This window comes from Martes martes, assembly GCF_963455335.1.
Source record: "Martes martes genome assembly, chromosome: 16".
NCBI lineage: Eukaryota > Metazoa > Chordata > Mammalia > Carnivora > Mustelidae > Martes > Martes martes.
This window is the reverse complement of record NC_137904.1, coordinates 30,507,107-30,534,366: the sequence shown is the minus strand read 5'-3', so window position 1 is coordinate 30,534,366 and position 27,260 is coordinate 30,507,107. Positions and strand designations below refer to the sequence as shown.

At 48.5% G+C, this 27,260-nt stretch overlaps 2 protein-coding genes across 5 annotated transcripts in view; one reads left to right on the top strand and one right to left on the bottom strand.

The window, feature by feature from the left end:
* The window catches only part of LOC308356387 (uncharacterized protein), a 39,053-nt gene extending 27,007 nt beyond the window's left edge, over nt 1–12,046 (top strand). Inside the window, exons 2-4 of the mRNA XM_080825319.1 lie at nt 6,959–7,196; nt 8,434–8,504; nt 10,413–12,046. Coding sequence (XP_080681445.1) covers nt 7,053–7,196; nt 8,434–8,504; nt 10,413–10,527 — 330 coding nt within the window. The 5' untranslated portion in view covers nt 6,959–7,052 and the 3' untranslated portion in view covers nt 10,528–12,046. The remainder of the gene's footprint in view (nt 1–6,958; nt 7,197–8,433; nt 8,505–10,412) is intronic.
* BCAS3 (BCAS3 microtubule associated cell migration factor) overlaps nt 1–27,260 on the bottom strand; it is a 581,171-nt gene that overhangs the window by 20,119 nt on the left and 533,792 nt on the right. For all 4 annotated transcript variants that reach the window (XM_080825313.1, XM_080825315.1, XM_080825314.1 and 1 more), the window contains one exon: nt 3,387–3,554. In XM_080825313.1, the coding sequence (XP_080681439.1) occupies nt 3,387–3,554 (168 nt within the window). The remainder of the gene's footprint in view (nt 1–3,386; nt 3,555–27,260) is intronic.

The following is a 27,260-nucleotide window of genomic DNA, read 5'->3' as shown; positions in this document are numbered from 1 at the left end:
TCTCCTGGCTCACTGGAGAGTCAATGCTAGAAATCTGTAGAGGCGCCAATGTGAATCACTTGGGATTCTCCTTCAGCAACCTAAGTGTCAGAGCAGAACTGGACTGACCTTGATTTGGAGTTTTGCTGAACGGGGACAATGAAAGGCTGACTGGGCAAGGGGTGTGTTGATACTGCAAGACAGTGACTCGGCCAGTTATTTTAGAGCAAATTTGCAAATCACACATGTGATCTAGTTAGAATACCTGGTCAGCAGCCCCCATGGAGGACAGAACTAACACCTGCCTCCTAGATGAACCATGTTTAAAGACAGACCTTGTCACAACATGTGCATAGAGATCTTATTAGGATGCAGGCATGGACTCAGCAGGGCTGGGTGGGGCCCGAGACTGCATTTCTAACCTGCTCCCAGGGACAGAGGGTGCTGCGGATTCCCAAACCACTCCTGGAATAGCAAGGCTTAAAGAAAGAAAGGAAAAAAAAGGTTTTGCTTTACTTTTGGGGCACAGCTAACTTGCCTATGGTACAGCTTACTGGTGAGGTGCTGAAGTTGGCTGACAGCGACATTTTCAGGAATTCAGCAAGCCAAATGACACCATATTGATGGCTTGACATTGGCCATAACTAGAGTTTTTATACTACAGAAATGTCCAAATGCTACCAAGCAGGGCCTACCTGCTTCCCTCTGGAGAGCCGGTTGGTAAACAATTCCCAGCATGTCACTAGCGTAGCCTGTTATCACAGTGACGCACGCTCTAGAATGGGCTTCAGTGTTGGGGGGTCACGAGCGCATGCTCCGTTCACACCTCGTTAAAGAGGCCATTGGTCGTGATTGCAAGACTACACAAAGTGCCTGCTGGAAGGTACTAGAGGATTGATCATCTCGGGTGCCTTGGAGTACCTGACACCAGCAAACACTTACTGTCACCTTATGTGTAGGTCCTGTGAGCCACTGAGAGGAGGAGGGTGGTGGGAAAACAGAGATGGACGGGGTGCTACGGCAAAGGGAGGCTTGCTGGAAATTCGCATCCAAGTCACACCGCCTGTCCCAGGCCATTCCTGGGTGTGCAGGGCTGCTCCTCTGAGGCCCTCGGCTGCACCACTAAGCCTGGCACTTCAACTGGAGTTGCACGATGGGACAACTGATTCTCAGCAATGGCAGAGGGAAACGAGTTAATTTCCATAAAACTACTTTACTTACTGACCTTTCAAATGGAGGCAGATTTTAAAAAACTGATACATTTAATATGGTCAAAAAACCCCAAATGAATCCCTTTTGGTGACAGTTTGGGGAGGAAAATGAAATTCCTCTGCTCAAGAAGGGCATCTCTTATTTTCTGACCTGTGGGTCATGCAGTTTTAATTTCCTCTCTCATCTCTTCTTCTTCTTCTTCTTCTTTTTTAATTTCACAAACCTGCTTAAGGCCACAAAGACACTCCTGAATCCCTCAGCTGTCTGGCAGATGAACTGCTGCCAGGTTTGTTCAGGTTACTGTTTGCGTCAGGCTGAAGTTCTCCAGCTCCGGACCCGGCACCCCTTTAAATCTGCTTGCTGGCAGAGGGGCTCCAAGTGCTGTCTGAGGAGAGCAGCCCATGAGCCCATGAGCCATGCGAGCCCTGGCAAGGGTGGCTCCTGGGGAGTGAGTCTGGTGACACCAGGTTCTGGTGGATGTAGCAGGGGCTGGCAGGGGCCCGAGGGGTGCAGGGGGAAGGCGGTGCTAAGGGGAAGTTTTGGAAAGAGAAAAGCTTCCCCTCTTCTGCGAACTTCCAAGGAAAACGGGGTCAGAGCCTCTGTAAATGGCAGAGCTCACCTCATCTGCAGATGCAGGGAAAAGAACAGTGGCACAGTGGGCTACCATCCACGAGCTGGGAGGGCTGGAGGATGGGGAGAATGATGGTGTGCACATGTCTGTGCATGTGTGTGCACGAGGGAAGGGGGCACGGCTGGCTGCTGCTTCCAAGGTCTGCATCTCCTCTCTCTCCAGGGAAGCAGGGGGTGGGGAAGGGGGCTGGCCCTCAGAGATGGCTGTCTCCTGCAGCCTAGTAGGGCACTTCTCTATCCCCAGGCACACTCCTTCTTTTCCCTCCTTGAATCCATTTTGTCCATTTGCCCAGGATGGCGCAAGCACTGTGGGTCGGCCCAGAGCTGATGCTGTGGAGGTGGAGGGGAGAAAGGTGGGTCTCTCTCCGCTTGGCGCGGGAACAGGAGGACTGAATGGGAGGCGAAGAAGGGAGGGGAAGAAGAGAGGGAAAGGCTTAACTGCTGACTATCTAGGGGATGGGGAGGATCCACACGGAAGTGGGACAGACATGTGATGACGTTGGGCATTTCAAGCCCTGCTAAAAATGCTTGCCTCTCTAAATCTTGCTGATCCTGATTCCTGCCCCAGGTTGTAAGTTTCTCCTCGCTGGGATCCTCTTCCCAGGTAGGCCGGTGCAATGGGGGCGGTAATCTTCACAGTAAAGAATAGTCTCCAGAGGCCTTGGGCAAGCAAGAGTGGGAAGGCCCACAGCCAGGATCTGCTCAACCCAGTAGGAAGCTCCTGTTGACCACAGGAAGTGGGGAAGAGGCCTGCTGGGCAGTCGTTCTTGGGCCTAAAAGCTGGGCTAGAGCATGCATTAGCTGCATAGGAATGGAGAATGAGGAGATGCTTCGGAAGAAAAGGAGCGGCAGGCTGTGCTGTAATTGTGCGGTGATGGGAGCATCGTGGTCTTTCCTGACTGCATGCTGTGTACGTGTGTGTGCATTTGCGTGTGGACACATGCGTGCGTGCACGTGCACATGTATGCTGCTTGCTGGCACAGGGCTCACCCATCTTCTAAGGACGTCTTCTGACTGCTCTACAGATTCGAGAAGCTGCCCCGGGCTCTGGCTGCTGAGCCCTCTCACAGTCAAGAGTGCAAGAGCAAAGGCAGCAGAAGAAAGAGTTGCTTGGGGGCTCAAACCAGCCTTGCTTCACGCTTGCTCCCTCCAGGTGGGCAGGCCCCACTGCTACTTGCTAATCCACAAAGCCTCGAGCATGAGAGCATGATGGAAGGTGAGCTGCCTTCCCATTCCGTGTCTTAGGGCTGCTGAGAACTGAGGGACTCCACAGCTGTCCCTTCCCTTGGAGTTGGTGTCCTTCCAGGAGCCACATGTACAACACAGTTGCATTTATCACCGCATTTGTGTATGTATTATTCCATGTACGAGGGGTCACCGGGTCCCCGTGCACTCCTTCACACAGGGCTCTCCCAAGACCAGAGACTTCCAAACTGATGCTAGTCAGAGTGCTGACCAAAGGAACACTCGGTTAGAACAAACACACCCTCTCCTGCCAGAGAAGGTCTATGCCAACATGTGCCGGTCCTGACCGCGTCAGGCTGGAAGTGCGAGGCCACCTTTACCTGTTCCGGATCCCACCACGTCCCGGCTCGGCGACTCGGCCATGGCATCGGCGAGCCGCTCCCGTAGGCCTTCCTCTGTGTGCTCCATGGAGGACATGTGCCGCAGTCCAAAGCCCTCGGGCCAGCTCCCACACACCTCTAGCAGGGTCACGCTCCGGTCAAAGGTACCTGCGGCACACATGGGATATCCGGCCTTGAGTGTGTGCTTTCAGAGAGCGGGCCTTTCCTCTGTCTACCCGCCACTAGCCGCCCCCACCTCACCCCCACCCCCGCCATGGTCCGTTTCAGCTCTTCTCCAGGCTGGATGGAGGAGACACCACCATGAAACCTGTGCTGAGGGCAGCAGCTCATGATGCGAGATCAGACAGGGCAGATTTTCAGGAAAAAGACCTCAGAAACAGGTCAAGGGCAGAGCACCTCTTGGCCAGGTTCAACCCAAACACCTCCACTTTTCTTTCTTTGAGGCAATAGGCCTTCCCCTAATAGATCATTTAAAAAAAGGGGTACATAGCTTAAAACTTCAAAAAAGTTTTCCATCCCACTCCATCCTCTTACCTGTACCCAACCTCCTCATGTTACATCTGAGGCTCAGATCCAACAGCAGGTTTGTGACAGACCTGGTTCAAGAACTCCCATCACCTGACGCCTCAATCTGGAGCTTGCTCTACTCTGCCGCATGCAGTCCCCCAGCTGCCCAAGGACAGACGGACAAGAGGGGCACCATTTGGGGGACACCAGCAACGGAGCTGGGTGATAGAATCTTTAGCCAAAATTGTTCCTTAACCCGAAGGTGCGCTCCAATTCCAAGACATACATGGCACTCTGCTCGGTGCCAAGATGAGATTTTAGGTGCAAGATCACTTCAAAGTCTAAATTTAAATTCTTCCCCTCTATTATACAGCAAGTCTTCTGTGAAAGCTTAGTTTGTCTACTCTCTCTTGGAAGGAGATTATCGTCATGCTCCGTTGCTTTAAGCACATACCATTTTCCCAGTGATTAGGTAACTGAATCTACTGCATTTATTGGGCTTGGTTCCTGCCAGCACCAGGAAGATGGGGAAAAAATGCAAATGCCGATGTTTCCTAAAGTTAAAAGTACGCACAACACACACTTTTTATCAGGCCTTGCTTCTCCTCTTTGATCAGCCGTCAGAAACTATCTTCCCCAGGCGGGCAGGACTGGGCAGCGTCAGCACACACTCTCTGCCAATGACAGGTGGTAATAGAGAGGGTGCGAGCCCCAGCCCCGGCAGGCGGCCCTGCCTCCGATAATGGCCAAAGCATTGAGGTGATAACCGTTAGTAAACACTCCGACAGCCGGTGACTCCATACATCAGCAAAGAGGGCCAGATAATCCTGAGCTCTTCTGACCAGACAAAGGCCCTTGGCCAGCCCGCTGGGATTTATATGTGTGGCAAGGGTCACCACTGGCTCCTGAATGTCATCAGCCAAGTTTGGCTTTGATTTATCTCTTGCCTAATTGTAGGGAAGATTCCTGGTGCTGGGAGGATGGGTAACATCTACAAATGTATCTCCCCAAGAAGAGGCCACCTTGGGACTGGGTTGCCGGGCATCGGCTTGTTAGGTGGGACCCAGGAATGGGGAGCTGCCTGATACTACCTTCTCTCTTCATTAGCAGGGTCAGGACGGATCTGGGGAGCCAGGAGCCAGTGGTGGGGGTGAGGTGCTCTGAGCATCAGCCCTCCAAGGGTCTGAACTGTGCATTCATGCCTTGGCAGTACCAAGCCCAGAGCCAACCCCCGAGAGCATTAGCAACAATTTAAAGGTGGCCAGGCCCTAAGGACTGGTGACATACTGATATATGTCACTGATGACATATGACCCACTCACTAAGTGATGTTAGGTAAGTCCCTCAATCTCTTTTTTTCCATCTCTGAAGTAGAACTAATAACCCTGCCTCAAAGGAATGGAAGGTTAAGCCAGGTTCCTGCCAGGAGCCGGAGTTCTCCCCTGGTGCTGTCCCACTCTTAGCCAACAAGATCAAGAGCTACAGCGTCATTGCACCTCTGATGACCAGCAGATGAGGGAGTTAGTAATAAAACCTGCACACTCCCCCCCTTGTAACCTCAGGGCTGTGGTGACAGCTTTCTTATGGACAGACATGTCTCAGAGTCTGTCTCAAGAATGGGGATGCCCTTACCTTCTGTCACTTCACAAGAGCAGCGTGCCTGTCCCTAAAAGGTGCTCAGTCAGTGTTAGTACACGCCGTTCTTAGAGGTCAGGGCAGCTGAGCAGACAGCGGGAGCCAAGAGGAAGAAGAAAACAAAATAAGCCAGCAACATGCTATGACAAGAAGGGTGCAGGTAAGAAGGCAGGCCTGGTCGACAACAGATGGTAAAGGCCAGAGGAGCACGTGGTATTTTAGGGACAAAACAACAGTAGACACGAGAAAAAGAAATCATGAGCTGGTGGAGAATAGAAATAGAGCTGGACTCAAATGTAAGTTCTCAACATGTATTAACTGCGTGGGTCCGGGCAAGTTCTTTAACTTTCTGAGCCTCTGATTCCATACCCATGAAAGTGGAAAAACAGTACAACCCTATAGGGTTGTTGTGAGAGTTGGATTAGATGAATGTACAATCAATCCCCAGCACATAATTGGGGTGCTCACGTGCATGTTAGTAATAGCAAATACGTACAACTTTATACCACTGGAAGCATCATCATAAATGTTGCCGATCACAATCCTGAGATTGTTTTTTTTTTAGATTTTATTTATTTCTTTGACAGGGACAGAGATAGTGAGAGAATACACACGGGGGAGTATGAGAGGGAAAAGCAGGCTTCCCGCTGAGCCAGGAGCCTGATGTGGGGCTTGATCCCAGGACCCCAGGATCAGATCCCAGGACCCTGGGATCATGACCTGAGCTGAAGGCAGACGCCTAACAACTGAGCCACCCAGAATCCCCAATCCTGCCATTGTTAACAATTATTATGGAAGAGGAGCTGGAAGCTCCTAGGGATTAAACGGCATGCTCGAGGTCTCTAAGTGACAGACCCTGAACACAGGCTCCTAATTCTTAGCTTGGACTTCATTCTGTCGGTTTACACTTTACTTCTCTTAGTTGCATCTGCAGTGGAGAACTTTTTTTTTTTTTTTAATTCAATTCATTAACATATAGGGTGTTACTAGTTCCAGAGGCAGAGTTTAGTGATTCATCAGTTGCACAGAAAGAACACCCAGTGCTCGTTAGGTCACATGCCCTCCTTGATGCCCATCATCCCCCCACCCCCTCCCCTCCAGCAGCCCTCAGTTTGTTTCCTAGAGATAAGAGTCTCTTATGGTTTGTCTCTTTCTCAGACTTCGTCTTACTTTACTTTTTCCCCCCTTCCAGTGGAGAACTGTCATAGGGAGAAATCACCTCTATCTTTCCTAACTTGTTGAGGGCTCTTACCACCTTCAACCAATACCTTTAAAAAGTCTTTTCCACTCCCAACCAGCCCAGCTTCTTTGGAGTATCATGGTAATGCTGACACGTCATCCTGTCTGTTGGATGGCACACAGGAGGGAAAAAACATTGACAGAAGATCTATTCTGTTCTCTCTTCACAGGGGCATTGCTGAGATGGTGTGGGCAGGAGGCTAGGGATACAGTGTCCGTAAGAGGAGCATGGGATTGTCTCTACTGTCCTGAGAAGTCCCAGAGATGACTTATCGTGCTGGATGGAATCTGCACAGACACTCTGCAGTGCCCCCTTCTTTGGCCTTGCCTTCTACCCTGGCCAGTGTGGATGAGGACAGCAAAGGAGCTCCTGGACTCTTCTGGGCCCGGAGTGAGAGAGAGCTGCAGGTGTGTGTGTGTCAGCAAGGGCTGGGGTTAAGAGGCCAAGCCCTCGGAGAGTGAGGTCATCTCTGCACTCTTAGGCAACTGCACATCGTGTCAGCGTTGTCGGCACAGCTATCATTCATCGGGTCGGTCGTGAGACGCTCCATCAGATGGGCTGGCCCTCTGAGTCCCATTATGGGAGAAAAGGTCAGTTTCAAGGGAGAGAAGACACTTAGTGCAGGCTGTTCGAGAAGCACAAAATATACGTAGATTTTTTGCTGAAGCAATGCTCTGTGGTTTGCAAAGCCCCCTCACATTTATTTCAGTTAACTCACACATTCCTCAAATACTGATTAGCATCCACTATGATATGACTCAAGCACAGCACTGAGGTATGGGGATACAGAGTGAGCCAAAAAAAAAAAGGTTCATGGTCTTTCACAAAACTGAGAAGCAGCAATTGTCACTATTTTACAGATTTATATTTTACTGAGGCTGAGGGAGAGAGGTGAGGTAACTTAAGGCCATGGTTTAGATGTGACAGTCTTGCTCTGATGCCTTCTGGGAGTCCCTTCTTTTAGCCTCCCACCCTGCTATTCTCTGCACAACATTTTCTAAGATTTGGTTCAAGTCTCACCTGCTTGGTGAAACCCTGAGTGACCACCCGAGTTATAATGAGAGCTGTTCCACAAAGTCTGTTTGCGTGGCAGGTTCTTTACCTTTTGGATGAAGCTGATGAAAGCTCTGAACTTGCCCCAAAAATGTATGTTTGCATACATAAAATTATGTAAGCAATTTCATAAAATGCTCCAAAGTGATTACGGTTCTGTATGGTTCTCTGAAGCCCATCTTTGGATCCCAGGTTAATGAGATCATTTCCATGGTGTCATTCCCAACCTGCCTTATGTTGTCCTCATGAGTTGCTCTCCAACCTACTTTAGAAGCTCCTTGAGGGCATGGATTCCTCCATAACCCATAAGTCTGTAATAAGTATAGGACTTTGTGCATCACACTTACTCAAGGTATGTTTGATTATCAACTGATTGAGACCATCTAAGAAATCTGACAGTAACTTTGGAGTCAGTACCTTTTGGGTAGGAGGATCCCGGTACCTAAACATCTAGGGCCGGGATTGGGAAGAATAAGCTGGAGGTAGGCAGAAAAGGGAGCTAAAGTGAAATAATAGGAAGGAAGGAGCTTATAAGGGAGCAGATAAAAATGTCACGGTATTATTCTACAGCCCTCTGTGCATTTATTTTAGACTGGAGACCCCGGGAATTGGAGGAACCAAACAATCTGCCTTGGATGGCATGGAGAGCCAGGCTCATACAGGTGAGCTTCCCGAATCCTGCTTCCCAGCTTGGCATCCTGTGTTACACTCTTTCCCCAGAGGAGAAACGGGTCAGGTTCTTGGGTTTCACAAACCCATTAAAGACATGCTGTGACAGCTGGTAAGCCTGCAGCTCCTGGGGAGCCTAGGGGAACATGTGCTCTGTCTTTTGTATACCATTGCTGGGGGGCAACGGAGCCTGAGGGAAAGAGGGGGCATGGGGTGTGTTCCTCAGAGCTGATAGTGTCTAATCACACCCTAGCTATTTAGGAGATGTGGCACAGCCTTCCCCGTGCCTTAGTCAGGTTTAGCCCAGAATTTGGACTTTGATGAGAGGCTGCCGATCAGATTTCCAGCCTCCCGCGAGGCCAGGTAGCAGACGCAAAAGTTGTCATTAAACACAAGCCCTTCTGGGTGAGCACTCACGAAAATGATGATGTCTGTGAGAACTAAGAAATGGTTCTAGGTGGGATGGCAGCAACTACCAGAGAGCTTCCTTGTCTGTTCTCCAAATTAGCTTACTCAACAGAGCTGGAGACTGGTCCTGTGGTGGAAAGCTCCTCTCTGTGTTTCAGGCTGGTTCACATAAGCACAGGCTGAGGACATTAGCTTTATCTGGTACCTGGATGTGGCCGCAGGCATATCTTACTATGTCGATACGCACTGTGTTGTGACTAACACAAACTGGTTCACTGTGGGAAGGGGAAAGAATATGGGAACCCTCTCTGTCCCTCTCAATTCCTTAGGGTGGCTCCCAAGGTAACCATGATCCCACAGCCACAGACATAGTATACAGCAAAGGGGCCTAGACCCCGGCAATCTTTTATGACTCAGATTATCTAATGGTTACCAAACTTGTGACAGTGTGCCATCTTTATCCCATATTCATCCATTTGGCTGTGGGGTTTGGGTTTAGGTCATTTTTATTTTTCAAATTCAATTAAATTAAATAATTACGTTTTTAAAGTAGGCTCCATGTCCAGCGTGGAGTCCAATGCAAGGCCTGAACTCATGACCCTGAGATCAAGACGAGCTAAGATTAAGAGCTGGATGCTCAACCGACTGAGCCACCAGGTGCCCTGGGGTTAGGTCACTTTTAAAGGATTTGCTACTTGTTGGGGCACCTGGCTGGCTTAGTCAAAAGAGCATGCAACTCTTGATTTCAGGGTCGAGAGTCTGAGGCCTGTGTTGGGTTTAGAGATGACTTAAATATATAAAACATTTAAAAAAGAAAAGGATTTGTTACTCCAGGTCAGAAGTAAATTGAGCAAGAGAAAGGAAAGGTACCAGCAGCAGAGAAATGCCTTTGCTGATGTTGGCAAGCCAGGAGATGCTGACGTGCCAGATGTGATGATGTTATGCACATCTGTTCTCCCAGGCCCTTGGGGCCACGGCTGGGAAGGGATTATTCATCATTCATCACAGTTCACGAACAGACTGCCCTGTGTGGCCAACATATCAAGGGGTCCTAAGCCAGAGGAGAAGAGTTCAACAGTAACTCGGACACCAAGATTTCTTCAGTTTAACCAAATAGTTGTTTTGGCAACTGCTTTCACAAGTGCCATGTATGATCACAATTCATACTTTCAAGAGGAGGAGACAGACCACAACTCAAGATACCAAGGTTATAATTGGACTTCTTCCATTAACTTTTCTGGACACTCTAGGTCTTAATTTCCCCATTTCCCACAAGGACAGTAAATGAGTAACTCCCACAATAGGGGTTCATCACACTGGCATGAATAGCCTCAAATGTAATTAATAATAATACACTAACAGAGCAATGGTGAGATGATGTTTGATGTATCTGGGGATAAAAGGTACCATATTTCATTATCTATGAACCAGAAAACATAATTAAGCATTCATACTGTAAGTGGTTTCTTTTTTTCTTTCTTTCTTTATTAAAGGTATATGGTAAGCGTCGGACCTGGGTTCACATGCCATCTCCTGCTATTTTCTCACTCTATGACCTTGGGAAAGTCATTTGGCTTCTTTGGACCTTGGTTTCTCTACCTGCCGTAGTGGGCTGAATTGCATTTTCCCCCCAAAATATGCCCACCTCAGAATAGGACCTTATTTGGAAATAGGGTCTTTGCAGACATAATTAAGGATCCAAGATGAGACTATCCTAGAATGAGGGTGAGTCCTAAATCCAGTGTCTGGAATCCTTATGACAAAAAGGAGAGGAAAATCACCAGACAGAGCAGGAAAAAGGCCATGTGAAGACAGAGGTGGAGAGACTAGACTTATGCTGTGACAAGACGAGGAACGCTGGGAGCTACCAGAAGCTGGAAGAGGTAAGGAAGGATTCTCTCCTAGAACCTTTGGAGAGAGTGTGACCTTGCTGACCCTTAACTTTGAACTTCCGGCCTCCAGAAATCTGAGAGAATAAAATTCTGTTGTTTTTAGTCACCAGGGCTGTGGTAATTTGGCATGGCAGCCCTAGGAAAGGAATACACTTAGAGAACAGGGACATGAAATCTGTCTTCCAGGCTGTTGTGAGCATCTGATCAGATTGTGCATGAAAGAGTGTCAGGTAAAGTCACACAGGGCCACCCGGACATGGACGACTACTGTGGGACTACAGGAGCAGTTCTTCAGAGGTGCGCTGGGATTCTGAGAAAGGCTTAGAAAGTGAAGACAGTGATCTGGGGACATCTCTAGGCCAGAAGACAGGCACTAGGCCAAAGACACTGGTGTGCAGACTCCATCATTAAAGCTGAGTGGTTCTGTGTGGTGACACAGCAAAGGCCCTTGATGGGAACTCACAGCACAGAAGTGGGTGTGTGGCCCCCACTTCTCTGAGGATGCCTGCAGGGGGCACAGGAGGGCAGGCCAGGTGGCTTTTAGCTCCCAGGTTAGCTCCCTTCCATCCTCATGATCTCCCTACCTCTCCCTACATCTGAGGGGGATGTTTCAGCCCCTAAATTGTTTAATAAATAAACAGGATCATACTCAACATGGGTAAGGACAGAATGAGGGTAAGGAAGAAGGTAAGGGTAAGGATAGAATGAGACGGACTGGTGCTGGTGGGGAATATTATTGTTATAAACCCCATGAAGGGCAATTTGGCAATACGTACTAAGAGCCTTTTAAAACCATTTCCAACCACTGACCTAGGGATTCCACCTCCAGAATTCTAGCCCAAGTAAGTAAGATGCTAACCAACCCTCAGGCATAAAGATGCCCCTTGCCACTTTAACACTGCCTTAAAATAAGGTATTTGTGAGGTAAATCATACTTCCTTCTTGCAGCAGAATATTAGGTAGTCACAAAAAAACCACGTTTATAATAGGGGAAATTCTTTAAGATATCATGTCAAATAAAAGCAGAACAAAATCGTATAGTTACTATTACCGAGCAATGTAAAGGAAGCGTAGACAAACATTTTTTAAAAATTCACGATGAAGCGTTAATCATGGTTGCCTGTGGGTAGCTGGGTTACTGGGGACTCTCCTGTTACTTTATACCCATCCATGTGTTTCCTGTAACTTTGGCAACCAGTATAAAGCAAGTCAACAAACATGAAGAAAAAGCAGAGAGAGAGAAGAGAGAGAAAAAAAAAAGGCCCGTGCCAGAAACACGTGCGCTGGGACGCAGACAGTAGCCCCCTGAGGAGCATCTGAACGGAGGGCTTCCCCTGAGCCTGGTCTTGACACGCCTGGGGGGCGGGGGGGAGACTGCAGCTCCACGGCCTGCATCTGACTCCTGTCCCAGTGTCCATGGCCGGCCGCACGCGATGCTGACTCATCCCTGTGTACATCGGACATACTTCCTTTTAATTTATGTCAGGAATGTGCACCAACCTGTGTGTGTGAAAACGGCAGAAACAACTTGACCTCTGAACAAATTTCATACAACAGTCCAGAAAGGACCAGAAGAGCAACGCTGGAAGGACTCCATTTTTAAATCAAGTCCCTTTACCTGTCATCTTTGTCCTGCCCGGCCACCCCAGCCCTCAGCCTTTCGATAAACAGGACAGAGCTTGCTAGGAGACACCCTTTCCTGATTGCCAAGGAATGTCTGAGCCCCTCACACATCATTAGGAGGTCACTGAGCCGGGCCCCTGCCTTTTGCCTGGGAGCCCAGGAGATCAGTCATCACTGCAGGGCCCAAAAAGGAGAATTTCGATGGGCTCCCCACTCACAGCAGACCTGGAGGTGCCTCAGACAGAAGAGCTTTCCAAGTCAGGCTGACACTGGCATTTCCCAGACAGGATCCCAGAGAACTTTCCTCCTCTGCTTTGAAACAGAAACCATCAAGATTTCTACCCCTCAAAGTGGGAAGAGAAGAACTGTTTTGCAGCTAGACTGCAATGAAAATATTCCCTGCAGGATGGTCTGCCCTGCTTCTGAGGGTGGAGAGAAGAAAATTTACACACGGCATTCTGTTACAGGACTCCTAGGGTAAGGCTCAGAATACACCACAAGACAAACTATATCTTCGGGAACCTAACATCTCCTTTTTATTCCAACATCTCCTTCAATGGAAAAACTTCACGGAACTCTATTTCTAAACACAAATGAGCAAACAAAATGGGTTTTCCAGAACAGTCCCGCTCCCAAACAAGTCCTGTGATCACATCAGATATGGGGGAAGGCAAGAGAACTAACATTTATTGTTTATTTTGTGCCAGGCATGGCCACTTTATAATACCTTACCTCACTAAAATTGCCCCAGCAAGTCTATGAGGTTGGTACTGACATTTCCATTTTATAGATCAAGCAACTGAGGCCAAGAAAAGTAAAATTTTGCTCAAGATGATGATGTCAAGGCTACAGTCAAGATTCTGATTCTAGGTCCAAGGCCTGTACTTTTCCCCACTAAAATTCATGCCGAATTTTCATTTTGAAAATATGGCTGCAGGACCAGTAAGGGGGTATCCAGTTGAGCCTTCCTACTGCAGAATTTTTAAGTGGTTCTTGCAGTTGGGCAGTTGGGAGGCCGGACAAAAAACCCAACCCAAACAAATCCTGTATTTGTCTTAAAGAGACACGGTACTCCACAAATAAGTCAAATTTGAGGCTCTCCACGAAGGAGAACTTTGAAGTCTGAAACCTGGGGCTAAGAAGTCTTCTGTTTTTATTAATTAAAGAAGATGTTTCAAAATCATCAGATTTAGCATGATGACTGGACTTCAGATGTGAAACTCAATATACACACAGACATGCATGGCTTGTCCTTTTGGGTTATTTTTGATCTTCTCTGAGGATCTGCATCTCCTCAGATGAGACCTCTCTGCTTCCTGGGCTGGTTGACATGTCTGCAGGCCCAATTTTGCAGGCCTGGGCCCCTGCTGGCCTCAGGAATTTCAAAGGCCAGGGAGAGAAGTGTGGGCAAAGTGGCTCCTACCACCATTTGCTCCTCTAGGCCCCCAAGGCAGTAGCTGTGGGAAAGAAGGGAGGAACCCACTCTGGGCTGAAGGAAGGTCCTGGATGTCCTGCTGGTCCCAGAGTTGACTGGTTTGATGCCCTGCCAAGTTTTGGTTTTGTTATTTTGGTAGTCACCTAACCACGTGGGCTTTCAAATGGTGTTTCCAGCTTGGGCAAGAGGCATTTCCATTTGTAGTGTGTGGTCAGCCTTCCACTTTTCTCTGCCACCAAACCCCAACAGCTCTCACTCCAAGGGGCAAAGCTGAACCAGATTTTCAGCTGCAGGGGTCTTGGATGAAGATTTGTGCCTGGCCTGCCATTCTGACACAGGGTATATTATATAACAGGATCCCTACTTTCCAGGCCTTTACAACAAAGCTGTTCACCAAAGACTTGGCCTCAGGGCCTGAGAGGAGCAAGATGAGAAACAGCACTGTTTGGACAATGGGGGACACCCACTAAAGCTGGGGTAGTCGGGGACGGTTTCCATCAGTCATGGCGGCTTGATGTGGGTGGAAGATATGCCACAGTAGGTGGGGGGGATGTCTGGGTACAAACACGAAGGCAGGCATCTTCCTCACGTAGAGGCAGTCGGTAGAGCCTACTGGAGTGGAGGGTCCCTCATGAAGAATAATACCTCATGTGGTTCCTCAGAATCGGTGCCCATTTTCACACAGTTATTTCCTTGTGACTGTGGGACCATAGCAATCTGTACCACGGGCAGGACAGATACTGTTGACTCCATTTTATAGATGAGGCTCCCGAGGCTCCCAATGGGGAAATGACTTGCTTCGGTCACCTTAGTTTCTTTACTTTTTTTTCTTTTATTGAAGTATAGTTGACAGTCACTTCAGTTTCTTGCCTCCCAGGGTAGTTGTGGCACCCTCTGTGAAGATAGATCCTCAGTGAACAAACCGGCACTACAGAAATATCATCATGGCGGCCTGAGGCAGGTGCCAAAATGGGATCACAGGGCAGGCTGGTGACTGACTTTGCTGAAATCCTAACTAGTGCTGGCTTGGGCCCCTTGTCCTACAAGGGCTTCCTTGACTTTTGGCCTCATTTCCTGGTCCTGCGGCCCATGGGGGTGAGCGTGGTGGTAGGGTTCAACATGGTATTACTTGACTTTATCGCACAAGGTGTGTCCATGGCTTGTTCCACACCTGAAACAGTGAGGGTGCCTGGGAATTGTCATTCCTGCCTTGACATGTCCACATGTTTGTTCAGCCTTGGCTGCTCCCACTGACTCATCATCAGCCTGGGCATGGAAACCAGGGAGGACGTAGGGAAAAGAGGAGAAGCTGCAGGAACACACAGCAGGAGCAATGAGGTGTAGAAATCTTAAAAATGACAATAATCCCTTACAATGCATCCTGCTTTACCCTTTACAAGGTGCTTTCAACTGCCTTAATCCTCACAACACTCCTAGAGAGGAAGGCAAGGCAACTCTTACTAGCTCTCGTTTCATGGCTGAGGAAGTGAATGCAGGGAGTGATGTAAGAGGCAGAGATGAGTTTGGAGAACCCGATCCTGTGTGCTATGCTTTTGCTAGTCCAAGTGTGGGCCACTGGCCAGCACAGCAGCATCGCCTGGAAGACTGGGAGAAATGTAGCCCTGTGCAGGCCCTGCCCCAGGCTTAATAAAGCAGAATGTGCACTTAAATCACATCCCCAGGGGATTGTGTGCACACTAGAGTTGGAGAGAGCAGCTTACACCGCATTCCCCTCGCCCTGTTCCGGTCCCTTGGAGTATATCTGGTTCTACCTACTCATTTAAAGACCAGGAAATTGAAACCCAGGAGCGGATGGGATACGGCCTGTGACAGAATCAGGAGCAGACAGAACTTTGGTCTTGCAAAGCAGTACCGGGCCTGCTTAATCCAGCTGACATTCAACTACTGTGCGCTTTGCCTTTCCTCCTCTGTCCCTGCCCCACAAGTTCAAGCCTCAAACCGCTCTCAGCTGCCAGGCCCTCAGCCTCACCCCTAAGTTCCAGCCTTGTGTTAAGTGTTAACACAAGTTCTAGGACCTAGGGTTAACACTCTATTAAAGCAAACAGGCAAGCTGAGACCTCCTGCTACAGTGGAAGAGCCGAGTGGGGGTGCAGAGCACCCAGGGGCTCCCAGGCACAGCTGCGGAGGGGTGGGCTGGCGCTCAGCTGTCTCTGCCCTGCCCCACTCGGAGGCCCTACTGCTTTTAGGAGAGGACCAGGCAATCCCTGCTTACCTGTGGAGGGTACGCTACACATGCCTTGTAAAATGCCCACTTCATTAGTAAGTGTGGAAAATGCCCAAATAACTGTGTTAAGCTGGTTATGATTTTCCCTCCATTCACCAGTCTCCCTGGGTGCCAAGTTTGGCGCCTGTGGGTAAAAGCAATTCCTAGGCCTTGGCTGGAGCTTGGGGCCAGGATTCCCCCTCCTTCTCCCCCACTCCCCACTTCTACTCTATTGAAGCCAATCAGGATGTTACTCATTTCCCTAGCAGAGACGAAAGTTCAAAAGGGCCAGGAGAGCTCCTCAGCCCAGTCCCGGTGTGAGAAATGCCAATCTTTCCCATGAGGAGGAAGCAACAGATTTTGTTTCTGCTACACTCATGCAAGGAGCAGCCCAGAATGAATATGTGTGTGTGTGTGTGTGTGCGTGCGTGTGTGCACACACACGCACGTGCACACGCCCACGCAGAAACCTAACTTTTTATCTCTGGACCTATGGTACATAACGAATTTACAGTATGATCGGAGTCATCCATAAGGAGAGAGGCGAAAAAAGCCAAGGCGCCAAAAGGTCCCTAGGAGGGACCTGGAAACCTCATGTTACTATCTCAGACAGACACGGACCTGTCATCCAACCTTGAGTTAGGGCTAACAGCTGAATGAAAGAATTTCTCATTGTGCTTCATTTGAGTTTTAGAAATGCGTTTAGGGCTGAAAAGCTACTTAGAAGAGCTTTCTCACATCCCTCAGACTGTTTAAAAAATAAATAAATAAAAACCAATTGTATTTGTTGTAGAAACACCTACCAAATAGCTCCAAATGAACTTGCAAATTCACCCAAACTCCCCTGAGCAAGTCATTAACCCTTTCTGGACTGGACCTCCCTTTAAAATAAAGAGGCCTGGATAAGAGCTCCATAATCTTCAAATGTAGGAAGTGACTCTCATGCTGTCAAGATCCAAATGGGTGGTGGCACCCCATTTACTGGGTGAACCATCCCCCTCCTTCTCGCCCTGCCTGTGGGGTCCACCTTCAAGACCCAGCAACAGTGGCCCGTGCTCCAAATCTAGCTGCAATCCCTTCCCTCCATTTAGTACCTTCTTATGCCTTATTTTAAAGGCCATTGTGAGAGAGGGGTGGGGAGCAGGTCTATTGGACAAATGAGGTGGCTATAAGGTCACTGAGCTTTCTGTTGGTCGAAAGAGCACTTGATTAAGAATGGGAAACTGAGGGCTAGTTCTGGCACTGGTATATTCTAGCAAGTCACCTCCTGGCCCCTCAGTTTTCTGCACTGTAAAAGAGGAACAGTAACGCTAGTTATTAGTGATGCCTGGGTGATGCAGTCGGTTAAGCATCTGACTCTAGGTTTTGGCTCAGGTCATGATCTCAGGGTTGTGGGATCAAGCCCTGTTTTGGGCTCTGAACTCACCATGGAGTCTGCTTGAGATTCTCTCTCCCTCTTCCTCCGCCCCTCCCACTTGTGGTCTCTCTCTCTAAAAATAAATAAAGCTTTAAAACAATAATAATGCTAGTTATTATTACTATTAGTTATTTATAATCCTCAAAATTATGCTAAGATTCAAATGGTGACGCACATGATAGACCCTTCAAGACTACAATGTGTAACGGGTACATAAAGTATTGACTTTACCCTTAGAAGCCAGATGGCTTTATACTGGTGCTCTCACCACTTCTCCCAGATCCTTGGAGACTTAAGGATAATATCTAAGCTGTTTGGCTTCTGGAGGTATGGGAATGTCCACACTGCTCAGCACACTGCTCAATCCTAAAATGGGAATGTGAAGTTACCAATCACGTCTTCACTGGAGCTTTAAAGCTGCACAAGACACTTAACTGCTGCCCTCCAGGGTCAAACAGAGCTGACCCTGAAGTTATTCTGATGTCCCAGAGAAATCTAAGAACCAAGAGCCTGCAGCACAGATCTTGCCACATAAGAGGGGCCTAATGGGGGCGCCTGAGTGGCTCAGCTGGTTGAACATCTGACTGCTGATTTCGGCTGGGGTCATGGTCACGGGGTTGTGGGATTGAGCCCTGCGTCAGGTCCCATGCTCGGCGCAGAGTCTGCTTCTCCCACTCCTTTATCCTCTGCCCCTCCCCCTGTTCACACACTCTCTCTAAAGTAAATAAATAAAATCTTAAAAAAATGGGTGCCTAGTAAATGTTTATTAAATGAATGAAGAGCAAATCTTTGCTGTATTTTGATCTGAAGTCTGAAAAGGAGCACATAAAAGCATTTCCTAGCCACCTTACCTCCAGGCGGCACTACCCTTAAATCTCTCATTCTAAAATAACTCCAAAAAGAAGGGGTCCCTATGCTCCTTGGAGCCACACTCCTTAGTATTCTCCTCAGCAGGTAACTTCTCTCTATAATATTAAAATAAGTATAATTAATATCTCTATTCATCCTGGACAGATAATGTCCCAAGATCAAGTGATTAGGAAATAATATTTATCCTGACTATTCATTCACGACAATGTCTGAATTTCATAGATTTGCAATTTCACACAACGGGCACAGACCCTCTGCACCACTTCTAATATTCTAATAAAATACCTTTAGTAGAGACAAAGCCTTTATTTACAAAAGGTAAATACAACTGATCCTGAGAAGAGTTGTGTGAAACTCATGATGAGGGGCAGTGAACAGAGTTAGGTCTCAAACATATAAACAAGTAGAGCCAGCTCTGGCCTTGGCAATCAATCACCTAAAAATTTCTTCTTTGTCTACAGGTGTTGCTTCTTCCAAACTCCTTTAAGAGGATTTTAACATACGTGTTGTTTTGTTTTGTTTTAAATGCTGGATCCCATTCAGGCCCATTATTCCACAAAACAGAGCAACCAATCAGACTGTCTACAGTACAGGGCAGTGAGGATGCTCCAGTCCAACAGCTTTCAGAGAAGCAGCGCTAGGGCAGTTATCTATCTAGATCCACCAGATTCCGGAGTATTCACTTGCTCAGAAACCCTCCTTCAGATGGATGGGTGAGCACTTCTGTCTCCATGCACCTGAGGAGTGCCACAGAAGCACTGGCTCAAAGGATGGGGGTTCTCCAGAACCTTAGGGGGAATCTGTCTGTGTCTAGGGTGGGAGGTTGGGATGTAGTTTGTGTGGTTGCAAAGCGCTCCCAGTTTATAAATCAACAACCTCTGGTCTAGAGCCTCATTCCCAGATTTTCCTAAAGGGAAGAATCGCCAGGGGTGCCTATGGAATAAACAAATGCTCAGGCCCTTCTCCAAGATGATCCAATGCAGCGGTTCTGGGATAGGGTGTGAATCTTACCTGGGAATTTGGGGAACCACTGCTCCGGAGCAGCAGGCCCTCTAATCCAGCCTCAGGGGGAAAAGCCTTTGACTGTCCTGCCTCGATCATGGTAGCTCAGCCATAACCACTTGGTCCCCTGTGGCAATCCAGATACTGCGAAGGAAAGCTGCTTGCACCGGCAAATTGCTGACTACTCCTCATCCTTCCTTAGTTTCCTTTGGTTTTCCTCCTCCCTCCCTGACCACCCCCCCAAAGCCTCTCCCTAGGCCTGACTTTGTTCCCACTGCCCCTCAAATTGTTGTGCTTCTATAGGTTCCACCCTTCACCTTCTTCCCTTCCTTCTTTGCATACTAGCCTGGGTGAGCTCATCTACTCTCATCGTTACAACTATCACTGACACGCTGCTGACTTCCCTAACTGCACTTCTGACCCAGTTCTCTCCTGGTCTCTGGATCCATCTCTGTTCGACCCAACATATTCCACAGGCACCTCCAACTCAGTATGTCCGAAACAGTCATCACCTGACTTCTCTGAAACTTCTTCCTTCCTGATTCCCTAAGTGAATTGGCAGCACTGTCTTCTCGGACTCCCCCCTTTCCTCACCCCCACTGATCAGGAAGTCCTATGGATTTTACTTCCTAAGCCCTGCCCAATCTGTCCCCTACTCCATGGCCACTAAGCTTAGACCCCCATCAGTTCCCATTGGGATTATTCCAACAATCTTTCTACCAGTCTTTCCATCCCTTAATATAGCTTCCCTTCACTTAATTCTTCTTAGTGCCACCAGAGTGACCTTTTCTAAAATGCGAATCTGAACATTTAACTCGTCTGTCCTCAGGATAAAACCCAATCTTCTTAGCACCACCATCTATCATCTGGCCCTGACCAGCTCTCCACACTCTCTGCACACCCTGCCCCACCTTGTGCTTTGCCACCGTGCATCTGATCCGGCTGCTCCTTCTGCCTGGAATGTTCTTCTTCCCTACTCCTATTATTCATCCTTGAAGACTTAGATCAGCTGGGGGAGTCTATCACCCTCCTTCTTCGTCTGACTTAGGTCTTGCAACAGGCCAACACCCTGGCTTGCCTTCCACAGAGCACATAGTCAACTCCACAATGAACACTTAACGGCTGTCTATTACAGTCCAGTTACTGTGCTGGGTGCTGGGAGTCTGGGTAAAGGGGATGGATGGCTGAAAGAACAGTAACATGTTTTCTGGTCTACTTTCTGACCAGACTGTAAGTTCCTGGAGAACAGCATCTGCGGCTGCTGTTTTGTTTTTTTATTTTTTGTTTTTAAATCTCTGTATTCTGAGTACATAGCATGTTGCCTCAGTTCTTGGCACTTAGCAGGAAGGAAAGAAGGGGAGGAAGAAACTGGGGTTGTCTAGCCCAGAGAAGAGATTGAGAGAGTTGATATTCTAGTACTCAAATATGTGAAGCACAATTTTATGGAAAAGGGAATCAACTGATCCATCAATTGATTGATCAATCAATCTATTTAGTGGCTCCAGACGCCAAACAGGACACAGAGAGAAAAGACAATGGGCTGATGTATTTCAGACCAACATGAGAAGAAGCACCAACTGCCAGGACAACCTACCTTGTACTGCCCACTCAAGACTCAACCCATGGGTGAGCTCCTCCATGAAGTCTTCCGGGAGTTCCCTGGGCAGGGAATGGTCCCTCTACTATATCCCCAGAGCACCTGCACAGCCTCTAACGTGGTGCGTCCGTGACTGCAGTGACCCATTCTCCTGTCTTCCCCTCAGCTTTGTGCTGTGAGTGTTTTGCCTTATTTTTGTATTCACGGGGGCTTAAGACGCAGTACAGGAGATGGTTAAAGGCTCAGGCTTTAGGACTCTTGTTCTGTCACCTAATAGTTGCATAATGTTGGGCAAATTAGTTACCTCTCTTGGTAACGAATACCTCTTTCAAATGGGACTCATAGAAAATATTAAGGCTTCAACAAATGTGTTCAGCGCAGTGTCTGACACAAGTGAATGCTTACATGCACTACTATCCTGCTGGTCCTTGTCACGACTCAGTGAAGGTCCTGTTTCACAAAGAAACTGAGGTATAAAGAGACTTTGCGTCGGGCCACAGAGCTGGACCCTGGAGCCAGGATTTTGGACATCTCAGATAATATACTTCTCCTAGACTTAAACTTTTAAAAAGGGTTTCCCCTTGATTTTTCCACGCTTAAGTGAGCTGAAAATAAAAGGAAGTACTTTGCTCTAGAAGGGAATACAAATGTTCTTTGTGAATTCCATCACCTCTTCCAAAGGAATTCTCTTATCAATCAGGAGAGAAGCTCAGAGCTCACAGGAGCTGTCGAGAATAGTGTTCCTCATCCTTTTGACAGGACTCTACAGACTCTCGAAGTCAACCGCTGGACTTCAGAGATTATGGCACGACAGCACTGTCACCTTCTAAGTAACGGTAAAAGCTGAGAAAGTATGATGCTTAGGTGCATGACCAAACCACCGCTCCTGGCCTCACAGTTCACTGACCACCACACACCAATGACTTCACCTTCATTCCTGTGACTCCCTCACCTGGATCTTGCAATAGCCTCTTCTAGTATTGGAAGCAAGAAATCCCACCTCTTGATCATGAAACTTCCTATTTGTCTATCTCCCTCACTTCCTTATTCTTCCTAATGATGCTTTTCCACCTCATTGAGCCTGCTAGCCCCTGGAGCCCTTCCCTGTCATGCCAATCCACTGGTTCCCTCCAAGTGACACTTCTCCACTGTCCACCCTGGTATTCAGGCTTGTAAGTCCAATAACACCCTCAACACCTGCCCCTCAGCCACCCTCAACCACTGCCATCACTGCTCCCCCTGCTTTGCCAGATGCCTCCAGGATGATCCACCCACCACCCAGCCACCTGATTCTTCTGCTCCCGCTCCTGGGCTGCTGGGCTGCGCTGGAGAAAACCTCACACTTACATCCACGGGCACCATGACAAATTTACCAGCCAGGCCTTCCCTGCTCCTCAGCCTTTTTTTTTTTAACCGCCCCCCCATTCATTCCTGGTCAGTTCCCTCCTGTATTTCCTCTTCTTTCCAAACCCCCTAAACCTGTCACAACTCTCTCCCTCATTCTCAGCAGATGACCTGCCAACTAACTGCCTTTGGGATTTCTGTTTTCGTTCTTTCTTTTAAAGATTCAGAAGACCATGCATCTTAAAAGCAACCAGTGTAGGAGTGACAAGCACAGATCACAGCCCCTGAAGAATCACCCCGTCAGCCAGTCAGGCATACTGGAAGCAGAGTCTCCTCTGATAAGAGAAAGCAGGCGAGCGGGTGTCGGCTGGGAACCAGAGAACCGCTCTTCCCGCCTTTAGTTTCCCACTGAATACATTCTGGAGGGTTTTTGATTTTGCCCTTGTCACTTCTATTCTTCATCAGAGAGCTGCTGCTGTGTGAGGCTGAGTGGCGTCCTAAGGTGGGAGAAAAAGAGGATTACAGCAGGCGAGTGAGCCCGTGCCCAGGCGGATAGCTTATAATCCAGAAATGACCCTGTATGGCCTCCACATGAGAAGGGACAGGGCAGTCAGCATTCCTGTGAGATTTGCAGGCTCACACGCATGTGGATGTGTATCTATTTCAGAGTCATCCCAGGAGTCAGAAAATACCTGTCCAAAGTGGCAGAAAGGTGTGAGAGTGATGCCTCCACGCCTTGCCATGGTTGCCAGGCCTCGTGATGACCCGGCCTGCACTCACGCATCCAGGCTCCTCTCTTCCCCTCCCTCCCTGCACCTTGCACGAAATATAAGGAACCACGTTCTGTTCCTCCAGTGGAGTGTGCTCCCTTTTGCCTCTGGGCCTTAACATCTTCATCTTTCTCATCCTTTTATGGCAGCTTAGACAGAGCTTCTGGGCACCCTCCCTAACCCTCCCCTAGATGAGGCCAGGTGCCCCTGCTATGGGCTCCTGCAGCAGAGCCCCCTGAAGCTACCTCACCATAGTATGCTCCATGAATACGGCTGGTGTGTCTGTTTCCTCTTCTAGAACAGAGGCCCCACGAAGGCAGAGATATCATCTGTCTTGTTCTCTGTAGTATCCTCAAAACTTAAGACCCATCTTCTCTAATAGCTCTATACTGATCCCAGAAAAACCAAGGGGTTTAGATGTGGACAGAGCACCCCTGTCAGTGCACAGAGGGAACAAAGTCCCAGTGAAGATGAAGCTGGGCCCGAGAGGGAACCAGTCAGGGACCAGCATCAATGGCTACAGGCTTCATGAAGCAGTGGGCCCCAACTCTCAGTAGAAGCTCCTGGATGAATAGACCCACGTCTCTGATACAGCAGAAGCAACTGGTAAGAGTTGGCCCTTAAAGACCAGGGAGACTTGCTGTCAAAGGACAACATAGGCAGGTGAACTCAGGTTCCCCTAAGTAACAAGAGCCTATGTGTTCCAGCTCCTTCTGGGTTCCAATGAGACTCTCCGACTCAGTTGCAGTGCTCTCTCAGATTGGAGTTTTGTGCTGCTCTGGCCTTCACCCCCGGCCTGCTGTCCACACTCCTGGCCCTAGTCTTCTGCTCTCTGATCTTATTATGGACATTCACTTGTCTTAGCTCACCCAGGACCTTCTTGCCAACCAGATTTCATCTGGCCAACAATACCCAAGCCTGCATCCAGCCAGACCCTCAGTCCTGCTGGAATGAGTGGACTTCCCCAAGGACTTTGTGGCAGGAAAAGAAAGTTGGATTGGGAGTGGGGGCAGGGCAAACAGAGAGAGTGCCCCATGGAGGCTGCAGAACTGAACCGAGCAAAGAACACTGCCACAGATTTGCTTTGCTCGTTCTAGGCAAAATGCCCAACTGGCACTGTTTTGGGAAGAATTAAGCTGCTTTTGTCTCAGACTGGGGATAACCACAAATTCCTGGAGGATACTATTGAGAAGGGACCTGTCAGGAGAGACACTTGATCACACAGATCTGGGAGGGGAGCGGAAGTGGCATGTTGGTTATCTTGCTGTCCAGCTGTTTGTCGCAACTTTCCGCGTACACTTCCTCAACCGGTACTTCTCAGCGGGGCTAGGAAGGTTTCCGAATATAGGGAGGCACAGGTCTCATCCCAGGCCATGGGGTGTAAGATTGGAGCCTGGGCATGTGTATCCCCAAGTAACTCAGAGGCACGCTTTGTGGCTATAAGCCGTGACCAGATCAGTGCTCCTATCCAGGTCAGCATGTCTGCCTTGACCAATGTGCTCACAGAGGAACACGGCAGGGAGGCTGATGGGCTGATGGAGGCATTGGGTGCCCACCCTCCATGAATCGACCCACCTCAGTAGCAACTAGGATGAGGTGGTGAAGGACAGCTTACCTTCTGGAGCATGCAGGGATATTTTCAACTTCCCTTAAAAGGAAACCTCTTTATACAGTGCCTGGATAGAAATCCCCAACCATTCACTGAGCTTACTTCTCTAGGGTAGTGCTCATCTCTGTGTGCTCTGTACTGTAATGGGTGATCAATACATGCTTGGCTAAGTGAATGAGCCACTGAGACCACCTTCTTTGGGTGTGGGCTCCCTGCCTGAGTGGGGGTGGGGGGGTGTTTGGCCCATGAAGACAGAGGGATGGGAAAACTCAGCAGTTGGGAGAGTCCTAGACTGCCGTTCTGCCCACTCACTGTGCCTGAGAGTCAAGAAGGAAACATTCTTAAGAACCAAGCCCTGAACCACCATGGCTCGGGCATGTTCTTAGACACCTAAATTCCTTAAAACTAAAATATCATATTATTTCCATTTAGGAACTGGTATCTAAATTAGCCCTAAAAGGAAATGTCCACTTGTGTCCCATTCCTGACTGCTAAGTTTAGGATATTTCGGATATCAGAGAACAGTCAAGAACACCTGGGTGGGTCTGAGTGGGCAGAGAGGAGGCCAAGCCGTCTTTGGGCGCTGAAACTCACGCTGTGGAGCGTGACAGCAACAATTGTGGCTTTGGGTCAAGTATGGCTTCATGGGGTCTGTGGAAGGCCTGCTGGCCTCCTGTGGGAAGGCAGTATGGTACAGTGCCCCGAGCACTGAACTTGGAGTCTAAATGCCAGAATCCACTGCCAACCAGCTGAGTGTCTCTACAAAATACCTCGCTTCTATAAGCTTCAGTGTTCTCATGCATCAAATGTGGATAAGATATCTGCCCTCCCTACTTGAAGGGCTGTTGAAAGAACCAAGTAAAATAGGAAGTGTATATATACTTCCTGTTTCTGTAAATCCTGAAGTGATGTATTTTGATAAAATACCAGGATTTCCTTTGGGGACACTGCCTGCCCAGCGGTCCTCCCCTGCAGCTGATTTCTCTCCCACAACCCTTCTCACTCTTTCCCAATGCAGACTTCTCTTCTTTGCTTCATAAAACTCACAGCTTTGACTCTGCTGGCCTAAGACTATACTGCCCCCTGCCCCTCCTTGTCCAGCCCCACTCCCTCCCCGCCTCACCACATCCCTTATTCCTCCAAGAGTTGAGCTCCTGATTTCTGTCATAAGTCACACAGATGATCCTTCCAACAACCTGGCCTCTCAGTTCCTGTACTTTCTGATTTCTAGCGCTCACCTCCTTTGCCTCTGCCACTCACCACGATGGCCATTCCTTTGATATAATTAACAACTGCAAACACCATCACAATCTCAGTTACCAAAGTATCCCACTACTGCCTATCTTTCTAGTACCGCAACTCTAACAATCCTTCCACCCCACCAAGGTCTCTAATCCACTGATCCTGCCCGCCTTGGGTCCTTCTCCTCCCACCATATGCTATTGTTTTATTTTCTTTCATTTAAAATTATTTATTTATTTATTTGAAGGTGGGAGAGAGGGGGAAAGGCAGAAGGAGAGAGAATCACAAGCAGTCTCTGTACTGAGAATGGAGCCCAACATGAGCTTGGATCTCATGACCCTGAGGTCACAACCTGAGCCAAACCAAGAGTCAGACGTTTAACCAACTGAGCCACCAAGGTGCCCCTGCAATTGTTACACTCAATCCCTCACACTCACTGTACCCCTCTTTCACTTTTCTATACTCCCCTGGTGAAACCAAAACCTTGTTAATCTGCACCCTCCCTGTCCCCATGCGGTTACTTGTAGCTGGGAAGAAAGCACATCCTGCTAACCAGTCTTACTTCAAATTCATGATCACTAAGAGCAAATGGGCTTTTTTTTTTTTTTTTTTTTAAGATTTTACTTATTTATTCAACAGACAGAGAGACAGCAAGAAAGGGAACACAAGCAGGGAGAGTGGGAGAGGGAGAAGCAGGCTTCCACTGAGCAGGGAGCCCGATGCAGGTCTTGATCCCAGGACTCTGGGATCATGACCTGAGCCAAAGGCAGACGCTTAATGACTGAGCCACACGGGCACCCCTGCAAATGGGCTTTTAATGCTGCCCTCTGATCACATCTCCTCAGTCCATCTGCTCTCCCACTCTTCTGGCCAGTGACTTCCTATACCTTCTCCACCACTTCCATGCTCAGCTGAGGATGTCGATCGCACTTCATCATGAAAACTGAAGCAATCAGAAGGGGATTTAAAGTCCTAGCGCTGCACCTACCCAGCCACCTGCATCTGAGTGCATATGCTCCCTCCCCGAACCAAGGCCAATCCGGCCACCCATGCCCTAGACCCCATTTCCTCTTGTCAGCATCATGCCTGTATTCCCTCTAATAAATGAATTTCTTGACCCCACTTCCTCCTCTCATTACCATCCCATTTCTTTCTTTCCCTTAAAATTCCTTGAAAGAGATGTCTGGACTTGTTGTCTACAATTTCCTTCCTCTCTTTGAATCCAGTCATGGTGTTGCCCCACCTCTCCACTGAAACCACTCTTCCAAAGTTAATGACCACCATATTACAAAATCCCACGGCTGTTTCTCAGTCAT